Source organism: Pyxicephalus adspersus, chromosome 10, assembly GCF_032062135.1.
Source record: "Pyxicephalus adspersus chromosome 10, UCB_Pads_2.0, whole genome shotgun sequence".
NCBI classification, from domain to species: Eukaryota; Metazoa; Chordata; class Amphibia; order Anura; family Pyxicephalidae; genus Pyxicephalus; species Pyxicephalus adspersus.
In genome coordinates, this window is record NC_092867.1 from 26,719,465 (window position 1) to 26,731,238 (window position 11,774).

At 38.7% G+C, this 11,774-nt stretch overlaps 2 protein-coding genes across 4 annotated transcripts in view; one reads left to right on the top strand and one right to left on the bottom strand.

Moving 5' to 3' along the window:
- MINPP1 (multiple inositol-polyphosphate phosphatase 1) overlaps window positions 1–3,451 on the bottom strand; it is a 39,235-nt gene extending 35,784 nt beyond the window's left edge. Inside the window, exons 1-2 of one of the 3 annotated variants that reach the window (XM_072423760.1) lie at window positions 3,367–3,451; window positions 745–1,465 (exon numbers count right to left, since the gene is read on the bottom strand). In XM_072423760.1, the coding sequence (XP_072279861.1) occupies window positions 745–1,357 (613 nt within the window). In that variant the 5' untranslated portion in view covers window positions 1,358–1,465; window positions 3,367–3,451. Of the gene's footprint in view, window positions 1–744; window positions 1,466–3,121 lie in introns of all 3 variants that reach the window. The other 2 variants (XM_072423759.1, XM_072423761.1) reach the window with 2 other exon arrangements.
- A 4-nt stretch (window positions 3,452–3,455) lies between these two features.
- Window positions 3,456–9,962, top strand: C10H8orf76 (chromosome 10 C8orf76 homolog). Its single transcript, XM_072423763.1, has 6 exons — window positions 3,456–3,672; window positions 4,803–4,898; window positions 6,633–6,776; window positions 7,726–8,126; window positions 8,627–8,759; window positions 9,339–9,962. Exons 1-6 carry the CDS (start codon window positions 3,553–3,555, stop codon window positions 9,495–9,497), a joined length of 1,053 nt encoding a protein of 350 aa, XP_072279864.1. The 5' UTR covers window positions 3,456–3,552; the 3' UTR covers window positions 9,498–9,962.
- Window positions 9,963–11,774: the final 1,812 nt, after the last annotated feature.

The following is an 11,774-nucleotide window of genomic DNA, read 5'->3' on the forward strand; positions in this document are numbered from 1 at the left end:
TTAAATCAGGCCCATTGTGTTTCCCATTTTTACAAATGTTTTTATCTGTAGAATTAAACATGTCTGAGCTTAGTAGGTGAAATCAGGTTGCCACAACTATGTGTTTCTGCCATTGAAGTACACTTTTGAAGATTATGTAGGTGGGCAGACATTCTGAACCATTATCATCATCAGAACTGTACTATGACATTGGCTCCACAACCAGCAAATGTGACACCAAAGCCCTGAACAAGGTGGAGCTGCAATCCCTAAAAATTTATTGGTTATGCTTTATATGACACACTAATAAAATGATTATGTATTTCAAATGTCAAATGCTTTGATTCCACAAAGAGACATCTGTCATCAATGGTGACACTGAACTGTGTGATATTACGTTCAACAATAGAAATGAATAAATCCTTCAAAACTACATTTATTAGGATTAAAATTATTTAAACATATATATTTAATAAAAATGTCATGCCACCATGCTCCGGCAAGGTCTTATTTAGGCAGTAATACATTTATTGCTGTCCATAGACCGTTTCTGCAGATAAAGGTACTTACTCAAAAACCTCTTGCAAAGAAAAGGAAGACTATGTGGCCAAATGACATATAATTTATTTAAAATCCTTTTGGGTATTGAATTTTGCAATTGATTTAGGATACTTTTTAATTTTGCAATTCCATGATTAGTTCAGTGTAGCTGCTGGAAAATGACAAAACTTTACCAATCCTGTCACATTTCAAAGAAAGACTTACCACCCTGCTCAGCATCTGGCAGTTCTGGAAGTTGGAGGTAGTTATGGGTAAGACCTTTAATAAAAGATTTTGTGCTGTCAACACATCGATGCTTAGAGCTGGTGGTGAAGGACATCTTACGTTTCTTGAGCTTGTCTGCAGTGAAGAGAGATGGGAAGAGAGAGGCCAGTCTATAAGCCAAATTTTTCATGTCCTCCTCTCCTTTCTTCACCAGCTGACCATCCATCCAGTCTTCATACCACATGTTCCAACTCTGAAGCTCCTTCACTAGTTCCGAATTGCTTTCACTCTGTTTAATTACATTGTAGATTTGCTTCATCTTCTTTATTTGTTTTTGAGTTGGATATCTCCTACCATGCCTGATCACTGACACTATCTGAAGAGGTGTACAAGTACTGGGCAGTAGATCCTGTTTTCTGGAAACCAGTAGTGGGTTCACCAGAAGGAATGGATTGACTTCTTCATATCTGGTTTTGGTTCCAAAGTAAGAAGCTAATCTAGGAGACTCAGTGGAGGAAACTCCACTGAGACTGCAGAACCATGTGACAGAGATGAGGAGGATCTGAGCGGCTTTAGGAGCAAGTCTTCTGTATTCATACATTATTAAACTCATGGTTGCAATAGGAAGTTAGTGCTGTAGCTCTATAGGCAGTGGGGAGGCAGAAACTGAAGCATGTAAATTGCAAAAGAAGCTGTATGCTTTCTTCATTTATGAGAAGTCCTACAAACAAGAAAAAGTCAAAAAAAAAAAAACATGTTAGAGAGTTTTTACTCAAGTACATTTCCTAGCAAAAAGATTCATGCTTGACACAAGACACAAATGTTTGGCCGAAAACATTCAGATTCTTTATCAATCTTTCAAAAACAAAAAAAGGAAAAAAACAAAATTAGATAGCTGAAAGGTAATGGTTTGCTAAATGCCAAAACAGACAATTTGGGAGACCTACTTAGCTCTCTGCTTCTCCTCCAATGTTTACTCTTTAGTTTAGTCTAAGGCAGCGAAATGTTCAGATCTAATACTTGTTGGTGGATGGTGAGCTTCTGCCATCATCAAATAATTATGGCACAAACTTACCTTTGTACTGCCGTCCTGCAGCGAAGACAGGTTCAGGACCTCCCTTCACCACATCAGAGGAAGCTGCCATCTTCACGTATTGGATGGCCACTGATGTCGCCATCATATTTTGCAGCACTGCACAAAGTCCATGGCCATGTCACTAGCTTTCCCTCAAAAAAGCTCACAATTCAATGTCCCTGCCATAGTCATTTGTCTTTAATACAATCTAAGGTCAACTCTGGGGGATAGTCAATTAACCTAACTGCATGTTTTTGGGATGTGGGAGGAAAGCGGAGTACCCGGAGGAAACCCAAACAAACACAGGGGGAACCTGCAAACTCCATGCAGATAATGTCCTGGCTGAGATTAGAACCTGGGACCCAGCACTTTAAAGGTCAGAGTGAGAACCTGCAAAATGTGATGATGCACATTGTCTTCAGTGGGTGGCTCTGTATGCGGCATCTCCATACACAGAGCCTGGCTCTTTACTACATGGGAAGAACAGTGTACAGCTACATCTAAAAGTCACAAGGAGCCCGGGCTTTATTATTTGGACAAGTGATACACTGCATGTCTCTTGTATCAATTAGCTCCCCTGCTGACTTGCTTTTTTCAGTTTAGGTGCTCTTTAAAGTGTCTTTTTTATGTATACAGGTAGTCCTCTATATACAAGATAGGTTTGTTCTTAAGTTGAATTTGTATGCAAGTACGAACAGATACATTATTTTAATACATGCAATTAGAACAGATGTTTGTCTCAACATATTATTAGGCTCAGTGGTGTCAGTAACCATATAAAATCCTTACTGTGAGTTAATCACAAACAAAACAACAAAAAAAACTTTTTTTAGTAGATGTTCATTAACTACTGGGACAAGCTGTGCTTTGATATGCAAAAAGAAACAACTACAGAGTTTGTCTTGGTCATTAAAGAGTTAGAGGATGATGCAGAAAAGCTCATTGCTTAGGATCACCCACAACCTCAGCTGTGTTTAGCAAAAGATCTCTTCTGCCAGTCATGCAAACCGACCCCTCCCCCCGGGAGCTAGCAGGGAAGCCCTGTTTGTATCCAGGAATCGTTTAATCGTTTTAATCGTCAGTAACCCAGGGACTACCTGTATAAAAATTTGTAGAACATGAGGATTTACTAAATTTGTACAGTTTTCCTAATCTGTGGGGCTCCAGTAAAGTGTGTAAAAGGTCTGTCATTTGCAACCCCTATTTAATGGACAGCGCTGCGTAATATGTTGGCGCTATATAAATACTGAATAATAATAACAATTATATTACATTTAGGACTTGTAGAAACAGCATACACACAGCTGGGATTGTTAATAAAACATCTGTAAACATTCAGAGGTTGCTGACTGACCCCAGCCAATGTTAATCTGGAAAGTTCACTTCTCTGCCATGTTGTTATGGTATACAGAGGCTGATATAATCTTACCACCCAGTGACTACAGCCAGTCCTTCAGGAAGGAGTCTCTCCCAGTGTGAACACAACACCAGCTGAAGAATAATGCCGAGCTAACGCAGGTTTATCCGAGCACTGACAGCTCCATTACCTCCATCAGCTCCTCAACTTTCCACATCTGACACAGCGCATGCGCGTCAAGCAACCAACCACAGCAGCTGCGCAGTGTCACCTCTGAAACGAAAGTCCGTGTACAGTCTGACTGTGGGAACTTTTGTGTGGGGATATGTTTCTGCACGGAATTCTTTGAGAGTAGGACATTATGGTGCTTAGGTGAATGTTGTCTGTAAAGAAGATGGATTTTGAATTCTGCTTTGAAGATTCGGTTTTCTCGGAGACCAGAGATCGGAGTGCGGGGAGAGATGAGTCCTATACAGCCAAGCAGTGTGAGCCTCAGGTCAGTCACATATTTAGTCATATTCCCTGTTCTTACCTTCTACTCTTCACCAAGATATTATTATTTTTATTATAAACATTATTATTAATAAACAGGATTTATATAGCGCCAACATATTACACAGTGCTGTGCATTAAATAGGGGTTGCAAATGACAGACAGATACAGACAGTAATACAAGAGGAGAGGACCCTGCCCCGAAGAGCTTACAATCTAAGAATGTTTATTAAAAGCAATATTACTGAGATTCCTTCACGGTAAGAACATGTTTTGGGTCTCCAAAAGGTGCCACAACTATTTTTGTTCCTTAAAGTGTATTTAAAACAAATGCATTTTTTTGTTTGGGATCTTTGTTTATACTTTGTTGCCGGTGGTGTCACCATCTGAGAGATTTCCCCTCACTTCCTGTCTTTGTGACCTGTGTCAGATGGAATAGGAAATAAGGATAATTTACCTTATAAATAACACAAATAATAGTAATAATAGAAGCAAGGATGATTTAGAACCAGTTTTAGCATTCTATTACTTTTTTAAAGTAACTGATGGGAAGATCTGGATCCATGGTAAATTTATATATAGCGACAACATATTACGTGGCGCTGTACAAAGTCCAAAGCCATGTCACTAACTGTCCCTCAAAGGGGCTCACAATCAAATGTCCCTACCATAGTCGTATGTCTTTATTACAGACTAAGGTCAATTTCGGAGGGAAGCCAATTAATCTAACGGCATGTTTATGGGATGTGGGTGGAAACTGTACCCAGGGGAATCCCACACAAACACAGGGAGAACTGACGAACTCCATGCAGATAGAGTCCTGGTGGAGATTCAAACCCAGAACCTAGCGCTGCAAAGGCCAGAGTGCTAACCACTGAGCCACTGTGCCACAACAATGGAGTTGTCTGCAGCTTTATCCTATATGAGCCAATTACAGCTGCCTTTAGATCAATACAAATAAAAGCAATAGAAGCTATGCTGCATATTAACAATCCATAAAATATACAAAGCCAACACATTACAGGAGCAGGCCAATTTCAGACAGTTAGGTAATATGAGGATTGTTTGTGGGTATGCTGTGACACTGAGACAAAGTGGATAGAAATTTTAAAACTACATTTTTATGTTTTGCAGTGGTTCTGTGAAGATACGAGTGGTGATGAAGCCACAGATGAGCACACAATACTGAAGTTCCGAGCAGACTTGTCATATAGACAGAAAAACTTTCTGGTTTGTTTCCAAAACATTTAAAAAAAATGCAAAGTGGTTATAAATAAATACCGGTGTGTAACAGCTGAACCCTGTAAAAAATTACCTTTGAAGTTGATCCCCCACTGCAATAGTTAACATTTTTACCTTACCATAGAAGGGTAGACAACCCTATGTAACGTAAAAATGTTGATATTTTTTTTTTTTAGTGCAACCCCCTTTTTTTCACAGCGATCAAGACTTAATAGGAGAGCAAAGCCTCCCGGCATACCTACGCATGCATCCCGGGAGGCTCTAGCTGCTCCTTCTGCACATTCCCTGATCTCGGGCATGCAGATCTAACACAGGCGCAGTGAGGTTGTCGCTCTCTCCCCCCCCTTCACAGCAGCTACGTCACCTGATCTCGCACCTGCACAGTGCGACATCGGGTGCCGAAAAAAGGTTAAAGAAGATGGAGGAATAGACTGAAGATGGCAGCGGCTGGCGCTTCCTCTGCGCTGGTATGAAGAGGAATTCCAGGACGACGTGGGACCGGACAGTGGGATGGACCAGCACCATCGAGGGATCTGCAGGGTTAAAGGTAAGTGTAATTTTTTTTGTTTTTAGTTTAGTTCTGCATTATTTACTCCTTTTGTTCAGTGGAAGATGAATAAAGTGATATATAATATATTTACCTTATTCCTCACTGTTGTAAGCCACTGCTGGAGTAATAGAGGAGTGTGTTAGCTGTGGGGTGAACTAGAAACATGTAAGTATATGATATCTTATTCGTCATTCCCTAGGCCAGGAGTCCCAACCCCCAGCCTGTGGCCCACTAGTGGGTTACAGCAGCAGTCCCCAACCTGTGGTCCGTTGGAAAATCTTGGTGGTCTGCGGCTCTGGTCAGTGCAGCCCCCCAGTGGTGTCAGGAGAAGAACCCCGCTTGGAAGGACCAGCTAGGGCCACAGACCACGCCTGCTGTACGCATCGCAGGTTGATGGGTGAGTTGTGTTTCTGGAGATGGCAGGTTCTGGCGTTATGACGTCTCTCTGGGGGAGAAGTATCTTCCCCTTTGAGTGACACACAGCTTCCCGCGCATGCGTGGTGCAGAGTCTGTAAATTTTGTGGTTTGTGACGTCCAAAAGGTCGGGGACCTCTGCCCTGGCCCTACAGTAAGGGAAAGAGTTTTTCACATGCAACGTTAATTTTTCATCCAAGGAGTTCAGCCTAAAGCTATAGTTGTTTTCTGCAAACCTTTGCAACTCGGCTATCCCCATTCTATCGCACAGAGCCCCCATCTTTCTTCATTTCTTCTTCCTAGAGACGATCTTCAGCCATCTTGATTGGCTGTACTAAGATGGTGTAAAGAGTTGGGTCCCACAAGTGCTGTGTTTCTTAGGCAAGTGAGACAAGTCATTACAAAAAGGACATCACCTGTCCCCTTCGGCACTAACCACTTGCCTGTTCCTGTATTTTGTTAAGTGGGACTTTAGTTTCTCTTTAACTTCAAATGTCAAATTTAAAAGCAAAAGAAAACATTTTTAAAGGCAGTAGCCAGAAGGTTAGCCAAGTAAGGAGGAAATTTTATTTATGTAGAGAATGTGTTTCTTGCGAGGAAAAGACAATTTTTTTTTTTTTTTTTTTGCTACAACGATAATATTTTGAAGTTTTGTTGTATACATAAAGTAGAAAGAAAATTCTAAGTATCGGAATATCTTTTTTACTTCTCCTTTCCCATTTTTTTATATTGTTAAGTTATGTATACTTCTATTTCAGAAAGCATTCAATGAGTACGGCAGCTGCTATGAGCTGCTACCTGCTGCCAACAATGCAATGAGAAGGGATGTGCAGGAAGGCCAGGCACGCTGCTTAATCTACCTGAGGAGATTTACTGAAGCACTGGAGATCACACAAGCACTGGTAAAAAAAAATATCTGAATTTAAAATGATGCTTGAATTAGATAACAATCATTCTTTTAGTATTTAGTATTTTTTAGTATTTAGTACTCTTATAGATTTCTCATGGTTATTCTTTTTATGTAAAATATATAGCTCCAAGTGTATTGTCTATAAAGGCAAAACTTTTTTGTTTCAGATAAAACATGTAAGAGTTAGACCCTCTCCTTTTTTCTATCATGGTCCATGTCTCTGCTATGAAGATTCTCCCTTTTATTTGCACTGCTGATCATAGTGAAAGTGAAATAGAATCTCCCCATTTGCTGAAGATTTCATGTTACATAATCACTTCCAAGAAGTGAATGAATATATCTCCAGCAGAACAGGGAAAGATAAAATACACTGATAGTCATGCTGTGAACCATATATTTTACAATACCACTAAGATTTATTAATGGATGTGTGTAGTTCAGTATTCTGATATATCTATTGGGTCACTTAGTTATATTTTGGCCATCTTACCAGGAAGTACGAAGAGTTTCCCCTGCTCCTAGCACTGAATATGCTTGGCTAATAATTGACAAATATTTCAGTGTGTAAGCTTTTGTCTTTATATTTATATTTTCACACAGGATAAACATACAAGAAAACAGGAATTGTTTTGTATGCATTGCACCTTAGAGTTTGTTAGATGGACAGCTATAAACCTAATAGCAGTTTTGTCTGTTAATGCCTCATAGCTAAACATGAGATGCCAATAAAGGTCGTTTGGGCTATGCGTGGATGATTGTTGTGAGGAGATCATGGAAAAGCGCTAAGGGGATATATAGTACATGTTCAAAATAAATCTCCCTTCAGACCAAGGTTTTAATTCTGTGATCAGGGATCTTGCTAACTCTGTGACCCCTATAGGGTTATGTTGTTATAAATAAATGAATAGTGTTTCAAAGTAATGTTTTTCTTTTCCTTTTAGATGAAAGGTGTCAACAACACTGATCATTTGACTGGTGCATTAAATCTCCAAGCCAGCATCCACAAACATCTGGGAAATTTAAAGGAAGCAGTCTCTTGTTTGCAGCAGTTGGTCACTTTGCAGTGCTTTAATCCACATGTATGGGTATCATTGGCTGAATCCTATCAAAGTCTATTATTTTCTGCCTCCCATTGCAGAAATGCATCAGTTAATTCAAGTGAGACTTCAGTGAGAGACTGTTGTGTTAATGCTTTCATCAGAACTGTGGACACTACTGATATGAAAGATTATAAAATAACACAAAGACATTGTAGTACAAATATAACATTCCCTGTATTCAAATGTTGCGAGAATGGCACACAGCTATGGATCTGGTCATGTGCTTCCTTTATCAGGGCGAGGTATGTAAAAAAAATATTGTTTCTGCAGTGTGAAAAGACGACTTTATGTCGGATTGTTTGACAATAGAATGATAGGGAATTCAGTGCATTTACATTTGATTATAAAGTACTTTATCAGTCATATATCATGGGTATATGTTGATCATTTTAGCACATTTGATTATTCTTTAGTTTTTCAATAATTTATAGAATTACTGAAAAATAAAGATTGATGTGTGATAAAATGTCATTTTCTCTCTCCACCTTCATGTTTAAATATCTTGCTATCTAATTTGAATCTTTTCCTAACCAGAATTACAGGTAATCACTATATACTAGATATAGTGGCACTTGTATTTGTAATATAATTATAGAAATACTATATGTACTTGAAAATAAACCTAGGTACTTATTTTCACCTGAGAATATATGAAAATCTGGTCATCCTAATGAAATTAAATTATAACATCACTCACTTATACAACCACAGATTAGTGATATTTCTTTTTTGTTTCTTTTAGAATTCTTTTGCAATTTATTCAACCCCAGCATGCTTCCTTTGTGTTGGATCATAATCTGAAGACTCAAGATTATATAGAGGAACAAATAAATCAGATGGGGATAACAGAAGAATGTAACACTATAATAACAAATGTAAGTGTGTGAGTGAAAAAAATTGTGTAGATATTAAACTGCACTACAATGCACAACTTTTCATATGTTCACGAGTGTTCAAAATAAATAGGCAGAGAAACCCCTCATATAAACACCTTATATAAAAATATGTTGTAATAACGGTAGCCAAACCCCTCCTACTGTACTTAATTCTAGTCTTATAATGATCAAATATATATATATATGTAGGTGTATATATATATTTGTATTCATTTTACATTATGCCCCCTGTTGATCTTGTTATAGGCTGCAGTGGACCTTCATGATGTGTAGTCTTGAAGGCATTGTGTGTAAACAGAAGTCCATATAACGCATTGGGAAATTCATCCTTTACAATTTTTTCCCAGTTATTAAATTATTAATACTGGTTTACAAGCATTGTGCATTTACAACTGAATGGCTTTTTTGTAGTTATGTTGCTGTTTAGCAATTAAAGGTTAGCTTGGTTTGGTCTCACATCTAGGAAGCAATAATTTTATGTACTTATTAATTATATAATATATATTTATTATTACTTTACTAAATTCACTCTCTAATGTTTTATTCTGTCATTTTTAGATTATGAGTGAGGATCTCTTGGCAGAAAGAATACAAGAAGAAGGACAGATTGATGCAAAAAGTACTCAGGCACTGAATACTTTCACAATGCCTACTGATACTGAGTTCACAGAGAGGTGGTTTACAAAAATTCAGTCGCTGCTTTTAGTCCACAGATAAAATGCTTGTAGTTTTTTGGAAACTTGAAGAAATGTGTGTACTGGGTACAAACTAAAAACAGGGCTGGCCCCTTCTAGTTCACTTTTCAGCTCAACTTATGCTCGCTTTTTTTGGCCTATTGGTAAAGAGAAAACCTGGCTGGGATTTGTATTCCCTATTTTTAATATGCCAAAAGTCTTTGTCCTCCTTTTTTTTGGCTGATTCTTCAGCTGGGTGACAAGCTGATTATATGACTAGGCTTTTAGTCTTCCTAGGCTTGAAAGATTCTCTAAACCTAATAAGTAAGAAAAATACATTTTGTTAGGAATAAGCTCTCAGAAATGATTTTAAGGGAATGTTTTATGAATTCACATGGTTCGTACATGTTAATACGGAAAGGAGTCTCTGGGAGGCTACATCAATAGGAGATGTCTTGGTTGAAATGTTATGTATCAGTAACATCTCAATAAACGTCTATAGACTTACTGCTCATTTCTTTTTCATGTAAAAAAAATATATAACAAACCATAAGCCAGGAAATTGTATTAATACTAGATACCTAAACCATGCTCAAATTGTCATGAACCAATACACGTCTCATCTTTAGCACATAACTAGTTTCTGAGCTTTCATACCTATTCTTGTTGCTCTAATCACATCATAGTAGAACATCAGATATCCGGCACACATGGGGAATGGCCGATTCCGGATAACTGTATTTTCCGTTTAACTGAGGTTTCCTTTTCTCAGCCATTCAGCACTAGACTTGAATGGGGAGACAAGTCACCTCTAGTGCTGAATAGCTGAGAAAAGGGAAAACCTGATGACGGCTCAGATGTCATCAGGGTTTCCCTTTCCTCAGCCAATCACAGAGCAATCATCGGGGGTCTCCTGATTGATCCTGCAGCCCTAGCGGACCTGTGGTATTGTTCTTGGATGCAGAACACATGCCACGGCTCTGCTAGGGCTGCAGGAACATTGAAGAAAGCGGAGCTGTCGGGTGCCGGTTATCTGAATATTTCGGTTATCTGAGTTCCAGATAACCGGGGTTCTACTGTATTACTGCATTGTAGATTTTAGGTCACATGACTTTAGTTTGTGATTTTAAAATATGGGTCAAAATGCAGTGGAAAGGTTTTGAAGAAAATGGGTTACACATTGCATTCCTTGTGTACCTATTCCATGTGCGCAGTATTCTAGATAACATGAACATACTCATGCTACAGACGTACAACTAGATCAATGTTTCTCAGTCAGATTCCTCCAGAGCTTGCCAGGGGTTCCTTGAACAATGAGATCAGTTTATTTGGCACCAATGATCTTCTTGGCTATCTGTAAGGGTGACATTCATCCCAATGGCCAGCAATGTAAGAGATATTGTTCCTACTAATCACCACACTGTGAGATGTGGATGTAGAAATTATAGAAGGGGTTACATAAAGTACTGAAAGTTATTTTTAGGGCTTCCTCCATGTAAAAAAGGGTGAGAAATGCTGAACTAGTTTTTTTGCATTTGTTTACTGACAAGCTGGTGGTAGGATAATAGAAAATCCTCTACATGGTGAAGGTAAATTATTAAAAATACATTTTTTTTAATAAAACTCCGACAATTCTAACAAAGAAATGGGAGGTTGCCAAAAATAACCCAATGCAATAATAAAACTAAAACAAGTACCTTTATAGATTGAGGCAGACCTGGCAGCTAAGAAAAGATAGTTGAGGGGGTGGGGCCATCAGCATTATCACTGTTGATTGACAAGCCTGAAACCTGTCACTCATCACTTGGCCCCACCCATTGTTTTCATGATTGACAGCACTGCCTCTGCTGGTGAACCCCTCCCACTGTGAGCTGCAGTGTCTGGAAGGGGTGCATGTGATACACAAAAGAAGGATTTGGCTCAGTCAAGAAATACTGTTTTTTTTTTTTTTATGAAGTTTGTACATTACAAAATAATTGAATTTGTTTATTTTGTTATATATGAGCATTTAGTTATACATTACAATAGAAATTGTCATAGATGCTGCACTGTCACAATTGTTTATGGACACAGATGTTCTGCAACAAGTAGCCTTTAGCTGATAGTTTATAAAATCTGTGTGGGAAGGACTGCCACAAATAGCCATATAACAGATGACAGATACAATATGTAAGGATATGATTGTAATGTGCAGACACAGAGCTCCATCACTGATCCAGCTGCCCCCCCTTCTCCTTGGACCACAATATCCCGCCGCTGTCCAGGAGATGGCGCCAGACTTTTCCATGCCGACAATTGGCTGCTCCTTCCCAGTCATCGC

Excerpts from the sequence above, each read along its gene's own strand:
- C10H8orf76 (XM_072423763.1), top strand. The coding sequence starts at position 3,553 with ATGTTGTCTGTAAAGAAGATGGATTTTGAATTCTGCTTTGAAGATTCG. Across the intron at positions 3,673-4,802 it reads CCAAGCAGTGTGAGCCTCAG|TGGTTCTGTGAAGATACGAG; the intron begins GTCAGTCACATA and ends TATGTTTTGCAG. Across the intron at positions 6,777-7,725 it reads TGGAGATCACACAAGCACTG|ATGAAAGGTGTCAACAACAC; the intron begins GTAAAAAAAAAT and ends TTTTCCTTTTAG.